This window comes from Ruditapes philippinarum, unplaced genomic scaffold, assembly GCF_026571515.1.
Source record: "Ruditapes philippinarum isolate M1 unplaced genomic scaffold, ASM2657151v2 ctg351_1_1_1_1, whole genome shotgun sequence".
Classification (NCBI taxonomy): Eukaryota; Metazoa; Mollusca; class Bivalvia; order Venerida; family Veneridae; genus Ruditapes; species Ruditapes philippinarum.
Window position 1 is genome coordinate 492,383 of NW_026864352.1, and position 21,780 is coordinate 514,162.

The 21,780-nt window shown below is 31.3% G+C and overlaps 1 protein-coding gene across 1 annotated transcript; it reads right to left on the reverse strand.

Annotated features, from left to right (window-relative positions):
- Positions 1-4,787: 4,787 nt before the first annotated feature.
- LOC132725323 (ceramide kinase-like) lies at positions 4,788-10,983 on the reverse strand. Its single transcript, XM_060710431.1, has 10 exons — positions 10,747-10,983; positions 10,298-10,477; positions 9,721-9,849; positions 9,343-9,406; positions 8,933-9,078; positions 8,612-8,686; positions 7,441-7,587; positions 6,918-7,121; positions 6,568-6,752; positions 4,788-5,670 (listed from the first exon to the last, which is right to left on the reverse strand). The coding sequence occupies exons 1-10, from the start codon at positions 10,838-10,840 to the stop codon at positions 5,458-5,460; spliced, it is 1,437 nt and encodes a 478-aa protein (XP_060566414.1). The 5' UTR covers positions 10,841-10,983; the 3' UTR covers positions 4,788-5,457.
- Between the last annotated feature and the right edge of the window lie 10,797 nt (positions 10,984-21,780).

The following is a 21,780-nucleotide window of genomic DNA, read 5'->3' on the forward strand; positions in this document are numbered from 1 at the left end:
AAGGGTTTTAATACAAACAATTGCAATCATCGCAAATTGTCGTGATTCTTTTGAAATGAACCGGGCTCTGCCGGGGCTCTACCGGGATCAACCGTAGATCCATCGTCATCCTCCAGGGCTCTGCCGGCATCCTCCGGGGCCCTGTCGGCATTCACCGGGGCTCTGCCAGTATTCACCGGGGCTTTACCGTAGCTCTTCCGGCTATATCATACCCCGGATCATCCCCGGTTTGTGCCGGCAGAGCTACGGTGCTTCCCCGGTGTGACCCCGGTCGTTCCCGGCAGAGCTAAGGATGAAGCCGGCAAAGCTATACTTCCCGGATCATCCCGGACCACCCCGGTAATATTAAATATTTCATTCCATCCGGGGTCGAATGCCGGGTGTTCCCGGATCATGCCGGACGTGCCGGCAGAGTTACGGATGTACCCCGGTTGTTCCCGGTCGTTCCAGGATCACCCGGACGTCTACCGGGGCTCTGCCGGGATGTTAGTGAGACTGTAGCTTTAAGGCCGAGTCTGATAACATTTAACTTGTTTATTCTGGTGTGTTGTTAATAAAGAAATATGTGACTTATGTTCCTTTTGTTGATATACATGTAGTACATGTATATGCAGAAATGATTTTATTTTATTTCGAAATGTTGAAAAATGACCCGTTTTGGTATGTTACTGCTATCAATTGTATAGTTATTGATTTTTGTACATGTAATACTTATTAAACGGAAATATGATTAATGCAGTATTCATACAAACAAATATATGACACATGTAATATTCGCATGAAAAAGGATATATTACAAATGTCACATAGTCATATAACGGACATACAATCATGTATAACAAATGTTATATTCATATAAACGGACACGTGACACGTGTAATATTCATATAAATGGGCATATAACAAATTCAATATTCATATTAACGGACATATAGCAATAGTAATTATAATATAAATGGTATATATAAAATGTAATGTTCATATAAGCAAATACATAACAAATGTAATATTCATATAAACGTAAAATACATATAAAAACTGGCATTTAACAAATGCAATGTTCATATAAACGGACATATGATTAATGTTATACTCATATAAACTGACATATAACAAATACAATATTTATATAAAAAATAGCACATAACAAATGTTATATTCATATAAATATAATATTCATATAAAAACGGGCATACAACACATGTAAAATTCATATAAAGGGACATATAACAAAAGTTATATTCATATGAAAAGGTATGTGACTGTTTTTATATTCATATAAACGGGCATATAACAAATATAATTTTCATATTTGAAGCGGACATATAACAAATGTAAAATTCATATACACGGAATAGAACAAACGCTTTTTTACAACTCTGAAATATTAGTACGGGACATATTAATGCAGTTGTAATATAGCGCTTAACATTCGTTGTATTTTTGTTTGTTTGTTTTTTTGTTAAGATATATACATATATAGAATTATGAACTGAACATTCGAAATAACATTCTTTCGTTCAGTTCAGTTCATAATTTTATAAGCAATTTTCACACGTCCTTGGTGTCTTTTTGTTAATGGTATTGCTTTCAATGAAGTCTAAATCTGTTACTCAATTTATATTAAATAATGTTTATCATTTACTTCAAATAAGTCAAATGTTTATCATTTACTTCAAATAAGTCAAATGTTTATCATTTACTTCAAATAAGTCAAACTCCGATATGTTAATTAACTGAATGTCATATATCTGTAACACACATGAATAAACAAAAATGAATTGACAATAATTTGCATAATGTGATAAAATCGGGAACATAAATTGCATGATAATAACATGATATTTTTTACATCACTTATATTCTATATATAAACTTCTATATATAAACATTAGATTTTAGATGTTTAGCATTAAAGGCCCATTATGCCTCAAAAATGCTATCATTTTTATTTCTCATAAACTATTTCAGAAAAATACTCATTTGCCATACCGAGTATAGATGAAATAGTTTTTGTTTCTTTAGGTCTCCAGACATACATATTTTAATAGTAAAATGTTACAATTTTAGAGGCGATATGAAATATTTCATTACATTTCATTAATTTGCTATGTCTGCAAGGAATAAAATGTTTAGGGGAAATGGAGATAAAGTGGCATTAAACATTTTCATTATAGATGGTAATATCTCACACATTGTTGCTAATACTAGAGAGGGAGGAGTGAAAAGGCGGATGACAGTATCAAAGCGGTATTGTAGGAAGACCATTGTGGTAGACTGCAGTTCTTGAAGGCCAGTGACAGTATCACCTCTTGAAATACTCACTTGATATAATAATGTTTGACAGAAATATACTGGCAAACGTGTCCTGCACTAACAAGCGTCAGTCAACAGGAAACAAAAGGTAGTGTTGTCGGCTTCATTTGATATCTTAATTACCTATTTTTTTTATCTTTTATTGATATTTCATTTTTAAATCACATAGTGTACACTCTCTCATTCTTGTTATACATTATTGTACCACATTGACAAATTTTTCTAATGCTTATATTGTTGAATGTTTTATATTTTAAGGCGATTGTAGGGACGTGAAAGAAGGTACACGCATCTTTTATTTCAAGAACATAAATTCTGTTACACGTCACATGATGTTAAGCAAATATACCTGATAAACACTATCTCGAAATGATGAATGATTTGTTTTCATATGACACTGACAGCGATCACCTGGTAAACACCGCCTGTGAACAGTTTAGTACATGTATCAATACAAACATGAAGGCAAAGGGAGACAACTGAAAATGAAAATATGTCACACTTTCTTCTTACGATGCTCTGTTGTGTAACAACCGTTTTACCTGGCTGTTCTAAAAAGCTTGGGTATTTGTTTTATAACAGCTGAGAAATAAGGTGGTTTCAAAGTTTCAATTAGGATTTGTGTCCTTTTAATTACGTTATATACTATATAAAGCCAGGGTCATACTTGCCAGATATAAAGTAACTCGAATAGTTCATTAATGGTCCTTAATGCTGCCTCTTGTATAAAATTATATATCATTAAAATATATGAAGGTATGGCATTTATTCGTCTATGTTAAACAGTATGATATTCATTACATACGTACAGATACCAGAGATACAATCAAAGTATTAATTTGTTCACATCTGCTAATTTGCCAGACGATAATCTTTAGTTATTTAGTTATAGCATATAAGCTCTGAACATAGAGGATTTTTCAGTCATTTTCATACGTCACATATCAACCCTATGTAATATATATTTTAATAATAAGCTGATCGAAATCTTTTTGTAAATTAATACGTTAGAGGCATCATCCCAGAATGTAATACAATCGTATATTATATGTATTTTTACCGTAACTTTCAATATATGTTCTTTTTGCATAAAAGCAGGGGAAAAACAGATCTATTTTAGTATATTAGGATTGAATCTATAAACCCTCTCCGGACTACAGAAAATGGTTGACAAGATGATAAGAAAATGAAGAATATAACGAGCATTATGTTGATGATGGCACAACAACCAAAAAAAAAACCACCCTAAAATCTCGGTAACACGTCGTTAAAGCGGACACTTCTCGCACAGCAGGTTATTACAATTGGCTATTGTTTCTTGAAGCAGCATGCATCCAGATGAGCCAAAATATATCAATAAATCAAACTTAAAAAATGTACTAAGATTTTAGGCAAAGTAGAAAAATTCAAGATTCAAGTAATAATTTACATGTTATGAGCGATTAATAGTGATTTTTTCATTATGTGTAACTATATTTCTACTGCGTTACTAACGCAGTAGGGCATATTTTGACCTCTTTTTGTAATTAACGTGTGTTGTAAGTGTCATTGATAATGTGTAAATTGCTTTCTTTAGTGAAAATGAAAATAAGCATTAATCTGGAGGCGTGCTGGTTAATGCCGTAAAAGTTGTCATAGAAACGAACGAAGCACAACTTTATTACTAATATTGTGTAATATATACAATTGTTCCACTGTATTTGACTTGTACAATTTCGGCACTATAGTTTCAAGAGATATGGAAAATATGGAAGCAATCAGTTAATATCATAATTACAAATCGTATTCGTGCATTGTATCATAGCATTTTATTTACCCCATTTTCATGTTTAAGTGGAATAGAGAAAATGGGATCCTTTAAGGTCGCCAAACTAACAAGCGTAAATGAATATAAGTGAATGTGTACGAGCACATCTTATTTCAGGCGATAGCGGATGTCATAAACTTGGGTAGGCAACAAGATTTAAAAAATAATAATCAAATCTTTTATGTAACTGTAAACGGTGTACCCAATTATACAAAGTATGTACCTAATATCACCACTGTATTAAACCTGTAATACCGATATTGACACGATCATTAGTATTTTCTAATCATCGTATTACCATTAAAATATCCCTTCTTACGTCTGCTTTTGAACAGTTCATTGTTTCGGGGAATTTTTAAAAAAAATTAACTGACCGCAATATGTGATTGACGTATTAAATGGATAATTAATTTCGTTATGAGTGGTATTCTTACACCTTAACTATTTTAGCTGTTTCATTTGATGTCTGATGTGATCAAAGGAAGAAAACATTCATTTTTAGTTCATTTTTTATTCAATAAGCACAATATATAATCATCGTAAAGTGAACACAATATATATATATATATATATATATATATATATATATATATATATATATATATATATATATATATATATATATATATATATATATATATATATATATATATATATAATAATAATAAAACGTTAACAAAATAAAACATATACTGTACCATACTATTCGTACATTATAACAACCAATATTACTTATAAATAAAAGGTAATCACAAACACATGCGTTTATAAAGAATATAGTTATATCATTGACAAATGTCAAACGTTGATTGTGATCGAGACCGGAAGTCCTCGTCAAGTATAATAAATAAATATATATATAGTACATCAATAAATAAATGTATAATAAAATACTGAAACTACTAACTTACAACACGATATGTGTTGTGCGTTTCACTTCTTGAAATAAGAAGGTCGTTTGTATACCATTAGGCACGTTTACATGATGTGCCGCGTCTAAAATATACCTACAATAAAGTATAGGTAATATCATTAATATAACACGCATAAATGCGCGCTTAGTCGTATAATTGTCTGCTTTAGACAGACATTTTGCGTAATGTTGTAATGTTACATCGTCGTCGTCTCCAATGTTGTAACTTCTCCTTCTTGCTGCACGTATAAGTACTTCACTCCAGGATAGTGTAGCAAGTCCGCCCTCGACATAATGCTTCTCTCCCTCCATCACTTTTTATGTGTTGTATATTTGGCACTTGTATGCAGGGGGCTTAAAAGCAGTGTCTGATATTGCGTAGGTGTACCTATAGTGTACAAAGCGATCTTGGGGAAAGTTTTCAGCCATCAATCTTACCGTAGATAGGCATTGAGCATTGATGAAGTCTGACCTCAAACTCTGGTGTGTCTAACTTAATCGCCTCGCCGTCTGCGTTAATGTAAAATTTCTTGTCTAAATGCCGTTCTCCGTTACCATCCATGGTAGAACTTGCTGTAGACAATCTTACACGGTATCTTGACGCTCGAACTGTCCGGATAAAATCATAGTCAAGCTGGAAATAAAAACAGAAACATATTATATTGTCTTTGAATATATATACATGTATAAAAATAAACAATTGTATTATGATAACCATATAGCCCGGGGTTCTATGATATCATGGTACTTAACGTTTATCGGAAAATATTTAAATATAAATATCATAAATGAATGAGATTTTTCTTCCATCTTATAATTGAACCTTTTTTAGAACTGTTTGTCAAAAAAATATTTCAAAAGAACCAATAAAAATGACATTTTTTAGAATATTTTAAATGTCTGCCATTTTGGGTAATTTCAGAGGAGGTTACTACGGTATCAAGGTAATCCCCAAAAAAGCAAGTATGGAAGGATAGATGGGTCAAAACTTTCAAGTTAAGTTGTGAAAAACATCCAATAGTTAACTTGCTATAAAATTAAAACTATATGAACAGACTATATGTCAGTATATGTGTTTATAACATATTTTAATTGACTGTGTAAAAACCATTTAGGAAAATGGTAGCTAAATATGAAGGTTTTATAAAATAGTGTTTTCTTGCTACAAATACATTCATAATTCACCAAATTAAATTTATTGGCAGATGAAAATGAATCTAGTGTGCAAGTTTTACAAATATTAGCGTCATCATGTGTTGCTTTTACTAGCAGTCACAGAAAATTTAAATACCTTGATATCATAGAACCCTTGATATCATAGGAACCGAGTATAATGATAAACAACATATGACTTTAGATAATTATTATGATTTTGGTATTTTCAATACTACGTACTAAAATTATTTCAAAACACTTTTGAATATTTTGAAATGTAAAATAATCTAGGTTATCAAGAGTCTAATTTATAATTTAAATATAGGACAAAAGTTCATTGAGAAAATTTTCGTGAAGTTTAACATAAAATACTTACATATCCTGCTTGTGCCTTTTGTAATTTTGTAAGTTGGTCAACATGCTCTCCTATGCCACATTTATCTGTAACCCACATTGTAAGGGCGTGGTCACCGAAACGAGGGAAAAGAGACCCGTCCTTTTCTTTCTGTGTAACAACATATGTGTCAACTCCGTATACCCTTCCGTCCAATTTCTTCCAATCTAAAATAATAAAAGGTGGATTTAAGAACAACGATTCAATGATTCTAAAATGAATTAAATAAATAATGCATTTGTTTCTCTTTTAAAATCGTGTTCAATATATTAAGTTTGTTTAAATATTAAAAAGGCTCACTAAAATCAAAAATACGTTTTTTTATAACTTACCATTTTTCTTATCCGAGTCATAGTCTTCCGGCATTGAAAACAGTCTTTGTTTGAAGAATCGTGCCGAGTATTTATTTGCCGGAAGTGAAACTTGGCGTAGGTATTTTGACGTTGTCATAGGACTACTTTTCTTTGGTTCTTCAGGCATATATTCTATTTCAACATCAACCGGCTTTCTCCTTGCTAAAGTTGTGATGGGGACCACTGTAACATTAAAATATATATTATATAAATTATAATTAAATGATCGATACGCTTGTCTTATTGTTTTGTCTTGACTGCTTCTATTTTGCTTCTATTTCTTTTTCATAAAACACCGCTGTTTTTCTCTAAACATCATAATTTCTTAAACCTTGTGATGCGTCATGTTTATAACGTTAAATGTGAGAAGTCTCACGGACTTTCATCAATAATAAATAGAGGAAGTTTGAAAAGCGATAAAACACATTATAAACCTTACATGTCATGATCTTATAATTTCTTACAACTGTTACAAAATGTGTGATTTATAAAAGGTACGCACCACTATATCTACTGGGACCCAACCATCGGAACTTTTCACAATCATGCATCATGTTTCCAATCAGTCCAAACTCAACCAACAAACTGGCATAACACGTCAACTTTCTACCCTGGTGTAAACTTACAACGTTTGACATATGATGATCCCCTAAAATAAAATAACAAAACAAACATGAACATATGCAGTAAAACTTACCAATATCTTGATATTTAAAGTAAATCTGAATATGTGAATGTGTTTTTTACAAATCTCACGAGAAAAAGAATAGATACTCATTCAGTATTGTTGTAAATTAACCCGATTAATTGTTTATGTGACTATGCACTTTTGAGGTCAAGAAAATCTTACTAATCCTAGTTAAACTTTGATAAAATCACGAACGCTGACTCATTGTTACAAACCTAATTTTACTATTACTTGATATGATTATAACGTATACATATAGTATGCATAAACTACTTTCTTTTTTATCACTATTTGTGAATGAAAAGCTTCGTCAACCGTTATTTATCATCAGTGAAGTGTATTTTAAACCGAAAATATTTGAATAAAATGTAGGTGATTTTGACTGCATTCCGTGGCATTCTTGCGGTGCATTATTGTATTTTACTAAAAAACCTATGATGACTTCAATACAAACACCTTCTTTTTGATTGGTGACTAAAATTGATAAGGGTATACCGGGAGGTTTATTACCATCATTAATAACGGTAACCAGGGATGCTGCGGTTAACATTTTAAATTTTTGTGGGTAAAATTCAATAGAATAAGCTTCCGTTTTATTTTCTCTGTTTTAAAATTCCGATTACAAGCTAACAAAAGTATTTGTTTCTTGTGAGTAATAATTTCAAATATTTATTTAACTTAAACGATGAAGAAACAATTCTATAAAATAAACAATGTAACATCTAGCGGCACATGTTACACTTAATCCTGTCCTACTATATAAACAAACTGACAGTATATATATACTGGCAAAAATTATAGAGTTCTTTAAAAGTAGAATCCTGATGAAGGACTTATGCATTAGTGAAAAAAAAACTGCAAATTGTTGTAATGATTCAAATTAATTGTTTGCTTGCGTTCTTACTTTATGAGTGTTTAATAAGTGTTCCATTGAAATCATTGTGTTAAGCAGAATGCCGGAATAGAAAAAAATATCTTTACTTACCAAGAATTATCTTGAGTACTGCTGTTTCTAAGTCTCGGGTTCCATGAATGTAATTAACAAGGTAGTTTCCTGATCCTGGAATAGAAAAAATAAATCTTATATTATAATTCTACTACAACTATTAATAGGTGCCAATAGTTCAGCGAAACGTTTTAAGTTATTATATAATATAACATTACAAAAATAGGCCTTGTTATTTTTATTAAACTGCTTTATTAAACTTATTATTACAACTAATCTCTCTTTAATCCGTACTTCAAATCAGAAAATACAAGATCAGCTGCGACTTCTAGATTAGAAAATTTAAATGAACTACATTACCTGCCGGTACTATTCCTATTGGTATTTTAGAGGCAACAATTTCTGAATCTGGATCATTCATATCAATGTCTGAATCTGACTGAAGTCTGGCCAATAAACCGTTCACACATTCTGAAAACATCCCATCACCACCTACAGAAACGATTCTGTAAAATATAAACATCATACTGTAAAAAATATGTTTTACATATACAAATGAAGCCGTTATAATCAAAAAATACCCCCACTTTATATATAATTATAAAAATGAATTTTCAAAAGTATATTTCAAAAGTATATTTTTATTTTTTTTAAATGTAGTGCATATGCGGTTGAAGTGATATAAGAATATAGTTGGAGAAAATGTGAAAATGGCATAACTGCTTAATTTTTACAGAAAGTAAGCTTTGCTGTGCAGAAGGCATACATACCCGTGGATAAGTGAAAGATCGCATTCTGCAAGAAGCTCTTTCGGCTGGCCAGCTCGTTCGGTAACTATAAAAAAAAGAGATAAACTCAGTATTGTATCTAATAAGAATAAAAGACTGAAAGAAGTTTGTTGATATAAACATATTCATTAAATAAACATTTCATCACATGATAGCGATAAGTTGATAACAGAGCTACATGTACTTGTAATATTTCATCATACTTTACAATCTTATATTAATATTATGTAGATGAAGTTGAAATAAAGTAGTTCAAAATGTAAGCATCGCTATTTTAGGTAACGTTTCGTCATTTATATTTCGAATGTTGCCATATGAATACTCACTTTGACCTTGGAATAATGTTTAGAATGAACTTACCTATAACTTCTGTATGAATTCCACAAAGTTGAAGGAGTGGAGCGACTCTAGAAGAATATATCTTAACTCCTTTTTTATGTCCGGACTTGGGATTGACAAATACCAATAGCCGTCGTGGTCTAGTTAACGCTATAATTTTAGGAAAATACAAAATCTATATTTAGTAAAACGATCATTCATAAAAAACACATATTAACGAAGTAGGTCAAATTTGAATATGAAATATAACGATTTAAAGGGAATGTTTTCTTACAGCATATATTTCACTGTGTTATCTTAACTTGAGATAATTTATGAAAGAACGTTTCTTACATTTTTTTAAAAGAAATATAACCAGTTTTTGACCGTAGTCAGTTATCTACTGATAAACCATATACAATAGACTCTCATTAGATAAAATGAATATTTTTGTATGCTCAGCACTTATTAAATATCTTCTGAAATGATAAAAAAAACTAAAAGAAGACATATACTGATTATCCCCGGAAGAAATTTAACATTATTTTCATAGCATCGCGTTTACATAATAGATTTTGTTTGCAAAACTTTTATTTAAAAAAGAAACAACAACACTTACCATTCAGATCTTCTTTAATTTCCTGCACTAAACAATTGCAAATACTTTCATTTCCAGTCAAATCACACACTTGCATCCGCAAGCGTTTGTTAGTATATGGAACCACGTAATACAGACGGACGGACGGCCGGCTACATTCAATATACTCCACAGATAAAATGTCCTTGACTAGTATATTACCTGAAACATTTTAAATAAAACAATACTTTATCAGGAAACAGCAACTATATATTTAACATTCCGGAATATAATGTATAATTTCCTTTCATGGAAACAGACATTTTTCAAACAATATTGTTTACAATGAAATAAACAGTTTAATATGAAATAAATAAAGATTGTTTGTATTGAAGCATAAAATAGATTACAGGTTTAAAGATTTTTACGCCACCAACAAAATAAGACTAATAAGGTAAACGTTGAATTATAAACAAATTTCATGTGCATACATTTTTCATCACTTTTTAAGCCTGTGATTGTCAGCCTCCTATTTGCAAAAACAACATTGCACGTGTTTCCTTTGATTACAAATTCTCCAATCATTGTTAAATTGTCCTTCAATGTTTTCAGTTATTTGCTTTAATAGATGCACTTAATTAAAATATTTGTATAACTTTAGAGTTGAGTTTATTTTCAAGCGATATTCGGTTCTCTTTCTTCTTAAATAATTCTTTGATAAACATACGGGTTGCATCAACTATATATACGCCGTGCGATATCGACTTGAATGTAAATGTTTCGCTCAACTAATTTTAACCAACCAATGTCTTAATACTACATTATATTTTAACGTTAAACTCCGCCCATTCATCGGAGTGTCTGTTTAACGTTACTTTATTTAGTTGTTTATGCCCGAGCAATACGTTTAGGCACGTCTTGCAACCGGATCCTTGCTATATAGCCAAGTCGGCAATTTTCCCATTTGTTCATTTATCTATTTTAAGAAATTACAGTTTGTAGGTCAGATGTTTTCTTGTGACGTTTTTTATCATCTGAAGTGAGTTTTATCAATTTCATACTTAATATATCGTATCATCTGGTGATGTTAATTAAATCTACATCTACCAGCCCCGAATGTATTTCTTCCTCTCTCTGCTCATATGTTGAGAAGTTGAAGATAAAGGGATTGGTTATCTGATGCATTATTGATTCGGCGATTTTTAAAATGTTGAACGTGAGAAATGAAAGGAAAAAAAAAACAAGGAAGAAATTAATTCATTCAAACCATTTAACCATTTCTAGTTTTATTTAAACCTGTATAAGTTTATAGATTTGTTTTTGGAGCAACACAACGCTAATAACATTCAGAAACATCAACTATTCACAATTTGACTATTTTATTATTCCTTTTGCATAAAACAAAACAACTGTTTTTCTATTAAACGAGTTAATAATGTTTCGATCTCCTTCTTTTCTTAACTTAACCGATGTATACATTTTTATCAGTAAAGGATAGGCAGTATTCATTGAATATTTCACAATCACTTCATGTATGTAACATTATCGGGCTAAAAAGGGGAAATCTTTAAAATTACAATTCTTCATAGTTTCCATCCTTAAAATAGCTTTATAATTGGAACTGCAGTCCGTTATTAATATTTAATTCCAGTTTTCCTCCCTCAGTATAAAACATATTTTACACGAGTACATGTAGTGCATTTTATTTTCAAATAATGTCCAATTTTATTCTTTTCTTTTAACTAACTAGTAACAGTCATCGCTGATAATGTAATAATTGGCTGCCGGGATCTGCAACAAATATCTAACCTTTATTTTAAAGATTATGACATTGTCTAAAAATGTTAAAACCTGGACATTATACTTCTTACCCTCTTACAATTCCACTTCAGAATGGTTATGCTACTTTAGAGCGGCTATGCTACTTTAGCATGGATATGTGTAATGTTAGGAATTGTACAATGATGAGACTTAAAAGAAAGACTAAATAAATATCTTTAACATTACGAATGCTCGATAATTTGCAGTATCGCGCGAACACCTTATTATAATCTTATCATTGTTAGCAATTCTGTGCTTTATTAGAACATTTTATCTTCAATGTGTAGATGTGAGTGACTTTATTGTCATAAAACTATAAAATTTACTCTACGGAATTAAATGTGTCTGATCAACCCTTGCATTATTTTAGCATTTGACAGCGGATTTTGATATGATTTGGTGGTTGACTGACCGCTTAATGATTAAGCATATAAAACGTCTACATGCGACAGAAATTTTTACGTATGGTTCTTTATAATTTGTACCTTTTACTAAATTTTCAATGGTATACTTTTGCATTACATTTATTTATTTCCTTAAATGACAAATATAGATGAATTTTGAGTATTTCGACATTGATATTTTCTGCAGATTAACCCGATTAATACGTGTCATCAATTTAGTAATTTCAGCGTACCACAGTACACAACCGAAATTCTCGGTGGTTCTCATACAGTATGTGAAACACAATGGCCGACTTTCAAACAAATAGTATTTCAATTATATTTAAGGTGAACTCGATCTGTCATCAACATTAACCGACTATTCTATAACGACGAAGGTTTTTACCTTACACTAACCCGTCACAGTATCTGCAAGAATGACCTATTGAGACAAAAAGTCTTTTGTTAACTAGTTCATAAGCAGGAGTAACTTGGAGCCGAACTATGATCTATATTTTATATAACACTTTAATGCTGACTAATCTCGTTGAACCTTATCCTACAAATATCCACCTTGCTAAAGTCCGGTCAAGTTAATGTTTTATTCGACAGCTTTTCCAATTTTCCCCTCGAAACATGTGAAAAACTAAAGTTCTCAGATGCAGGTTATCTTAAAGAGCATGATAATTTTATAGTTGCTTGTTTAAAATCGACAATAAATGTGTCTATAAGTGAGTCTGCATGTCTCTTTACCATTGTTATCTTATTATGTGCATTAAACATGCACACCCATTTATATAATCTGATAATTATAGCAAAAGAAGTCTGTAAGAAAGGGGACCTGTTGCAGTGAATGTTTAATACATACCTACGCATACAAAAATAATAAGAAACATATGCATCTTCGGATATTATTGTATTTTAATCTCTCTATAACAAAGCAACTTAGACGTCGTCAGTCATTATCATAAAAATACATATATCATTTGATATAAACTATATAATATAAAGTAATTTTCCGAGTTATTATTTTAAATAGACACACACACAAAAGCCTAAAGATGTAGATATAATTCCTTTTAACGGGACCACTAATAACACAGTCTAGTGAAACATCCTTGTCGTCTCAGGACTGATGGTGATTCCTCATTTAAGTCTCTATTCTTAGACTCATGTGCAATTACAAACATAAAGAAACGAATATGGTGACATCTTTAAAAAGTAAATATTGTAAAGAAACTTTCTATTAATGCAACGATTATAGAGAAACATACTCAAACTTAAATTGAATATCGATTATGTGTTTGTGCGTCCGTGCGTTGCAGGCGCGCATGTGTGTGATTCTTAGCGCGATTTGAATTAAAGCGTTGCAACGCTTTCATTTGAACCATTTCGCTCAATAAAAATGGGTGAGGTAATTCTATATTTTGAAATGGCATTATTTTCTTTCAGTTTTACTTTAAAACGCCGCGTGACGATTTCTTATGATTTATTTTCACTAAGAATATAATTTTAAAGACATTTAGTTCTTGTGTAATGGAGACACAATACACGCAATAGGTAGCAAATTTCGTTTTCACCTGCTATCATTTTACAAGTGTATGGTAACAGTTTCAGTAAATGTATAAACACGCACGTCATCTTCATAATAAAATAATCTATAATGTCTGGTGTTTTAACAGGACTATTCAGTAAATATTTTAAGAAAATAAATCGAAATGTCCTCATGGAATACTGTTATAAATTCTTCTCTCTTGTAATTTATAATTTCTACTAGTTCCATAATTTCACATATTTGCATAAAATAAACAATAACTGTTTTCCGTTTCATTTCACCATTTATTTATTTGAAAGTGTCCTAAAGTTCTAATCAACAATTAATATTTAAAGTTACAGAGTTTTTCTTCCTCACACATGGTTGATAAGTCACTGAGAATTTTATATCTAACTCTTAAGATCTCATTCTTGAAACTTCGATCTCGAATCCTGAATCTTGACTCTAGCTCTTACAATCTTACTCTTGCATTTTGAATCTTGTTCTTCAATCTTCAATCTAGCCTGCCCCTAGAAAATCTTGTCCCAGTATTTATATGAAATATCTTGACTCTCCATATTTGGAGGTTACCTTAGTGTTAATTGACAAATTTAAGCCTTCTATATTTATGACGACAAGTGTTGATCAAGTAACTGTACCAGAAACAAACAGACTGATTCCTGGAATATTTATGATGGTAACCAATGATTGAGTTCCCTAAACACAACAATTGCAGGTACCTGTTGACAGAGTTACCACACTAAAATCTCACAGACTGATGCACAGTCTAGCCCCAACAGATTTATAGTAATAAATAATGACAACAATGAGGTCTCAATTCTCATACAAAATCAATCATTAAATCAAACCTTAACCAGGTGCGTTGCTAAAACTACAACAATACTTTTGCAATGCTGGATAGTTAACCGAAGTAAAAAAAATGTTGCAATAGCGTTTATATGGCCTACCTGCAATTGACTTCAGACTTTAGCTGTCATGATCCATAAACATGCAAATATTCAAAACATTTATTAATGTTTGACAGTATTGAAACAATTATTCATTGAAAACACCACAACCTGAGCAGAAAATATAAAACTTGGTATATCGTAAGTTAAAAGGGAGTATCTTTGATTTGATTTGATTTTTTTTTAAAAATTAAAAATTGACAATTTTCTATATAATAATAATAATAATAATAATAATAATAATAATAATAATAATAATAATGGTGATAATAATAATAATTAAGACTTTATTTAACGAGAGAACTCATTTGAACAAACATATCAATCTTCCATGAGGCCCTCAATAAGGAACAATATAAATTTAACATATTCAAACTATTAAAATACATAAATGTAAAAACATACAGGAGATTATCAATTTGTATACATCGATATGTGTTACCGTTTTCATAGCGAACAAGTTTTACAAGTTTAAAGTTACCTTTAAATGTTTTTGTACTTAAAAGAAATGAGCCGTGTCATGACAAAACCAACATAGTGCGTTTGCGACTAGCATGGATCCAGACCAGCCTGCTCATCGGCGCAGTCTGATCAGGATCCATGCTGTTTGCTATCAGTTTCTCTACTTGTAATACTGTTTGTAAGCGAACAGCATCGATCCTGATCAGACTGCGCGGATGCGCAGGCTGGTCTGGATCCATGCTGGTCGCAAACGCATTATGTTGGTTATGTCATGACACGGCTCAAATGATAGCTAAAACATCTCAGCCGAAAAAGAAGTACAATTGTGGAAAATGCATTTTCAATGTTGATCTTTTGAAAAATAAGGGACACCCTTTGAAAAAATGAATTCTAGAATTAGCTGATATTTTTGTGTTATAGCAAATATGTTTAGCAACCAAGATTAATATAAACAGCTTAGTTAAGTTCTAACAAACGGAGCTTTACAAAATAGTTAACAACTTTGACAAATGGTCGTGACAATAGCTTTATATCATTTTTCCTAAAAGTGATTCTAAAAATGAAATCGCTAGGAGTAAAACTTAAGCCGATGCTAGGGGCCTTAGGGGTGTTGAGCAATGGGCGTTTCCATTATCACTCACGAACCGGCTCAACCAAACCAAGTTTACTTCTTTTTTCATATAATTGTGTTGTTTTCAAAGCTTCCGTGTTATCTCCCTTTCTCATATATTCACAACAGCAGGTGTCAAGTGCTGAGTCGCAGCTGTAAAAAGTTGCCACGTACTCAACTTCAGTGTTATTATATTTTTCTAGCAAATTTCCAACAAATTTAGTGTTTAATATTGAAAAGCGCTCAAGCCGGTGAGGCGGGAGGGGCACGAGACATGTTGCACTTTCTCCAATATCCCTCATAAACAAACTCAGTCAAACCGAGTATGCAGTTTTTCAAATAATTCTGTTAGTTTCATTGTTCCCAAGGAAGCCCCCCCCCTTTTTTCAAGGGTAGTTTTAATAACTCGGAGGACTTTTTTATATAAATCTATAAAAATTGGGGGTTTTATTCTATAAAAAAGTTAAACTTTTGTGCGAAATTTCCCAAATTCCTTTTTAATTGCCCTTTGGTTTTAAATTTTTCAAAACCCGGTTTTCTAAAAAAACCAAATTTTCCAAATGAAAATTTTAATTTTTATAAAACGGGAAATTTTTTTCCCCTTTTGGGTTTTTTTATTATTGGAAATTTCATTTTTTAAAGTTTTTATCAGAACGGGAATTTAATTATACTTTTTTTACTTTATTTAATTTCATAAAGATTTAACTTTTTCCCGGAAGCTTTTCAACAATTTTAAAAAATTTTTTGTTTTTATAAAATTTGGGATTAAAAAAAATTAAATTTTTAGAATAGGGAAAATTCAATTTTAAATAAGGGTTAAATCTTTTGGGTTTTTTTCGTTTTAAAGAAACCGTTAAAATTGCCCAAAATTTAAAAAGGGCCATTCATAAATAAAATTCCCTAAATTTCTTTAGGGGTGGGGGGCCCCTTTTCCACAATTCCCGGGGCCAGGGAAAATTTGTTCCCTTCCCGATTGGTAGGGAAAAATTTCCTGTTCCCCGGGGAGCCCCGGTTTAGGCCCTTTTTTCCCGATTTTCCTTTTTTCCTTTAGCGGGAATTTGTTTTAATTGTCTTTTTGGGAATCATTTGATTACCTTTTCGAAAGGTTTTCCCTGGGTAGGGGGCAAACTTGGCGGGCCGGGGGGCTTTGGAAAAACCGCAAAACATTTTACTTTTGAGAACCTCAAAGAAACCAAATGGGGTCTGGCCCGGTAGGGGTTTGGGTTTTTCTATGGACGGGTTTTTGGTGGGGGTTTTTCAAAATTTTTTTCCACAAACCACAGAAAATTTAATTTTTGTTCATGTTGAAAAAATCAGTCTATGAAGTTGCGGCAACCATACGAACGAATGTCTTGCGGCTCCCACGAAACAGCGATTTCATAGCAAATTCCGTTCGTACGGCTGCCGTAATGCTTATGTGATAAAAAGTCCATTTATAAAATGAACATAAACAGAAAAAAATGACAAGATACAACGAACACCACGGATAAAAATTTAATTTCATAATTATGAGACTCTAGATAATGTTTCTTATATATGTATATTTTGTGGTTTCATTTATTTGAATATTGTATAAATATCATATTCAGTTAAACATGTAAAATTAAGATTTTGTTGAGGATAAAGAAACAAAAAATAACAAAACAGCAATAAAAACAACAACATTATATTGTGATAGAGTGGTGCCGTTATACAATGCGATAAACGTATTATGCAAAATAAAAATATCAATACTCTAATTTGTACAAACTAACATCTAATTTATCTATTTTTCTTAAATTTCTTATTAATTTCCTTCTTTTTTATCTTTAAGGGAGTGTAGGTGGTGAAAAGTATATTGACCCTTTACCGTTGTGACTATTTTTATGTAATAATTATTGTATTTTCATAAGTAATAAAATAATTATTGTATTAATAAAATCTTCCTATCAAACGTAACCATTTTCCCCAGTTCTTCTCATTACTCATTATCTATTCTGTGAAAACAGATTTTGAACAAAAAATTTTCACAGAAATGAACGCATTTTAGGGAAATTTCTAATTTTTTCTTTTACACAAAAACCCCGTTTTATTTTTTCTAAAGGGTAAGTTTATATAGTCTCTTTATACTATGTAATTTTATTTAAATTTTAAACTCCTACCAGTAAAGTTTTTTTTAAAACAATAATCCCCCCAAATAATGCCATTTTTTAAAAAAATTTTTTGGTGCAAAAAAATTTTTTAAAAAAAGGGCCCCCTTTTTTTATGAAATTTTTGAAATCAAACGTTTTTAAGTTTATAATTTAAAAACAAAAAAAACTCATTCCAAAATTTAAAGGGGGGTTTTTTCTTTTGGGTATTTTTTATTCCCCTCTTAAAAGTCGAAATTTTTTTCAAAAGGGGCGAATTTTAATTTTCATGAAACCCGGGGAGGGTTTTTGGGGTTCTTTTTTAATAAAAATTTTCTTTTTCATTTTTTTTTTGGGGGGAAATTTTTTTCCTTTTGGGCCCCCCGGGGAAAACTCAAATACTTTTCCTTTTAAACTTTTTTTTTTCTGGGTACTAAAACGTGGGGGGTCAAAGCCCTTTGATTTAAAATCTTTGGGGTGGGTCGGGGTTTGGTTAATTCCCCAAAATTTAAATACTTAAAAAAATTTGGGTTTTCCTAAATCTACGAACCCGACATCTGCGAAATTGTTTCCGTATTAAATTTTAAATTTGTTATCATAAATTTTCCCGTGTACATTTTAAATTTACCCCCGGGGTTGGGGGCCTGGGGGGGGGGGGGGGGGGTTAGCGCGGCCCGGCCCATTTTTTGGGCTAAAAAAACCCGAACGTGAACTTTTTTAATTAAGTGTGGCGTTTTTTGGGGGATATGTTTTTTTCTTTTTTTAAAGGCTTTGCAATTGGTTTGGGATATCAAAAATTTTACATAAATTTTAAATTGGATCATTTTTTTTGGGGTTTTGGCCCTTTCTTTGGGTTTGCCCCAATGTATTTTTATTTACCTTTAACCTTTTGTAACATGGTATGAAAATGGTCAATAAAATTAATGTTGACCAAATTTATATTATTATGTTTCTACTCACAATATGTGATGTTGTTTTGTTTGATTTGTTGTTGTTTTTTTGTTGTTGTTATTTTTGTTTCTTTTTCTACTTGCTGTCCTGTAATGACTTCCTGATATAACATGACCAGTGATGATGAAACCACGACTTCATATCCTTATGATGAAACTTTTCAGTAATGATGACCCTTATTTTTGTAATATGAGAAGTAATATGTGGCTTCCCGAAAATTCCAACTTACCGAATATTTTCTTTTGGGATATTTGAATAATTCAGCTCGACCTGTTGAGACTAGAAAAATCGCATGAAGTCATGTCAATTTTAGATTTCAAAGCATGGAGTTTATTTTCATCAATTCCATATTTGTACCAGTAACAAACTAACACAATTGTTTTAGGTAACTACAACTAGCATGTGTGTTGAGATTTAACTTGTTGAATGGTACATGATATAGTCTAGTAAAAATAAAATATGACCCAGAACTAATTGCAAAAGTTTTGAATCTTTGTTCATTGAATAGGTCTGGTATATGTATATGTCAAAAAAAGTTGCACATATAACTCTGTGCACAACTTTTTTTTACAAGCGTTCAAAGTTCACGAATTTTAACTTTATATTTTAAGACCCGAACTGTACACCATACACGCAGTTTTTTCCTATGACGTAACAATTTTACGTAGGCACGCGCGTCATTGAAAACTTGTCATATGATTTCGTGAAACTTCCGTCGAAAAATAAATATCATTTTTCATCAACTGGGTGGCAAAGGTAAGTTTGTTTTGTGTATTTTACATTTACTTTTATCATTTATGCCTTTTTACTTTCACTATAAGTGCCATAGTTACATATAACTACGATTTTATGTTAAATATTTTTGGAAACAGCAAACCAATATCACCAGTATGCTTTATTTACCAAGAGTCGTGGGCATTTCTAAAAATAGAACAGTGACGTATGATGACGTCACAGGAACAAGCATGGAAATTACCAGATACCAAATTGCTGAACTATTTGTATTTTGCACTGTCATGATCTTTAATGCATCTCTTAAGGCTTATTTCCGATTATCTAGCACATTTTATATAGGAACCATTTTGCATTCACATGCATTTTGCTTTTCCTTGAGTCGTGGCTAACATGTATGTCAACAGTAGTGTAAGAAAACATTGGTCAAATCTCAGTGAACTATTTCAAGTTACCTTACCAATTTATTAAACATCATTATATGACTAGAGCCTCCTATCTTTATCGATTTAAAGTCAGATTTGATAAATTTATTCGGTACTAAACAGTCCTCAATAAGATCTTTTAAAGTTTGTAATGAAACTAAAATAAAACATCAGGGCAACTTTCATTCTTCCTTCAAAATCTTTTATACATTAACAAAATTGTAGCAACAATTGCAAATGATATTTAAATAAAACAATATGGTTTTCATATGTATCCTATTCCGTTAATTTTGCTTTATAAACAAACATAACTAATTGCAAAAAGACGTGGATACAACAAATGATTTCAAAATTTTATTCAAGATGGATAATGGGATCGATATTAGATATAATGATGCCTATGACCAAGTGTTAGTTTATGTTTCAATTAATAGTTCAGTGAGACTTCCTGTGGGCCCAATTTTGGCGGGAAATTAGGTGGCACCTGTTCCAAACACCGGAAACCAGTAGGTTGTTGTTGTTGTTGTCAAAAAATGTAAACAAACCCTACAAATGGCCAAATTATTCGATTATTACAGTATTTACAACTTTTAAACAACAAATTATAAGAAATATTAACTTGTAAAATATATTTTTAACCATACAATTAGTCATTTACGATTTTAACCCACCCACGACTCAAGGAAAACCCACGACTTAAGGAAAAGCAGCCATAAATGTTAGTATTTGATTTTCGGGGCCGTCCGGGTTTGGTGGTTGTCTGGTTTTGGTGGTCCCAAACCAGTATATAAAACAATATTCAGATTTACATGTACATATATATAAATTTATATTTAGATATATATTTTGCATTATTAAACATGTAAATGTACATAAATAAAATCAATTATACTTAATTTCAGATAGGACATCCATGATTTTCGGGCTAATTTGACTAGACTAATAAAGCAATAATATCATTTGAATGAGCAAAATTTGTGTCATCTTTAATAATGTGTCCTTAAAGGAACTAAACATTTCAATTAAGTTGTAATTCGTGTAATTGTCTTACTGTTTTGACTACATGACTAACTAATTAATCATGTGTATTCCGTATTATAGTATGATTTATTTATTGACTTAGTAGTAGCGATTGTCTTCTCTTCACGACAGTGTCTATATTTATATACATACTTTTATTACCAAATAAACAATATAAAAAGGACTCTCCATTCTTTTAGAGGCATGAGGAAAATTTTAAAGTTTGACAAAGAGCGGGTGCACCTATTACCGAACACTTAAGCCGCGTTTTATCTCGGTCGGAATTATGAGCACTTTAAACTAAAGAGAGACAACTCTTCAATAGATTAGTAATTATGCTACAATTTTGGCCAGTATTAGAACCCTAACGAATACAAATAAAGGCATTATCGTCCGATCAAAAGATCTACCAACTGCCCCTAATACCGAATGATGATTGTAATTCCGAACATTGGTGTTCCTTATTCCGAACATGAGGAACTTTTTAAAATAAATATGTTGAGTAAACAAT

Bases quoted from the DNA above. Each gene is read 5' to 3' on its own strand.
- LOC132725323 (XM_060710431.1), bottom strand. From the start codon at position 10,840: ATGATTGGAGAATTTGTAATCAAAGGAAACACGTGCAATGTTGTTTTT. The intron at 9,407-9,720 runs GTAAGTTCATTC...TTTTTTTTATAG, and splicing joins AATTCATACAGAAGTTATAG to TTACCGAACGAGCTGGCCAG. The intron at 5,671-6,567 runs GTAAGTATTTTA...TTTTATTTCCAG, and splicing joins AAAAGGCACAAGCAGGATAT to CTTGACTATGATTTTATCCG.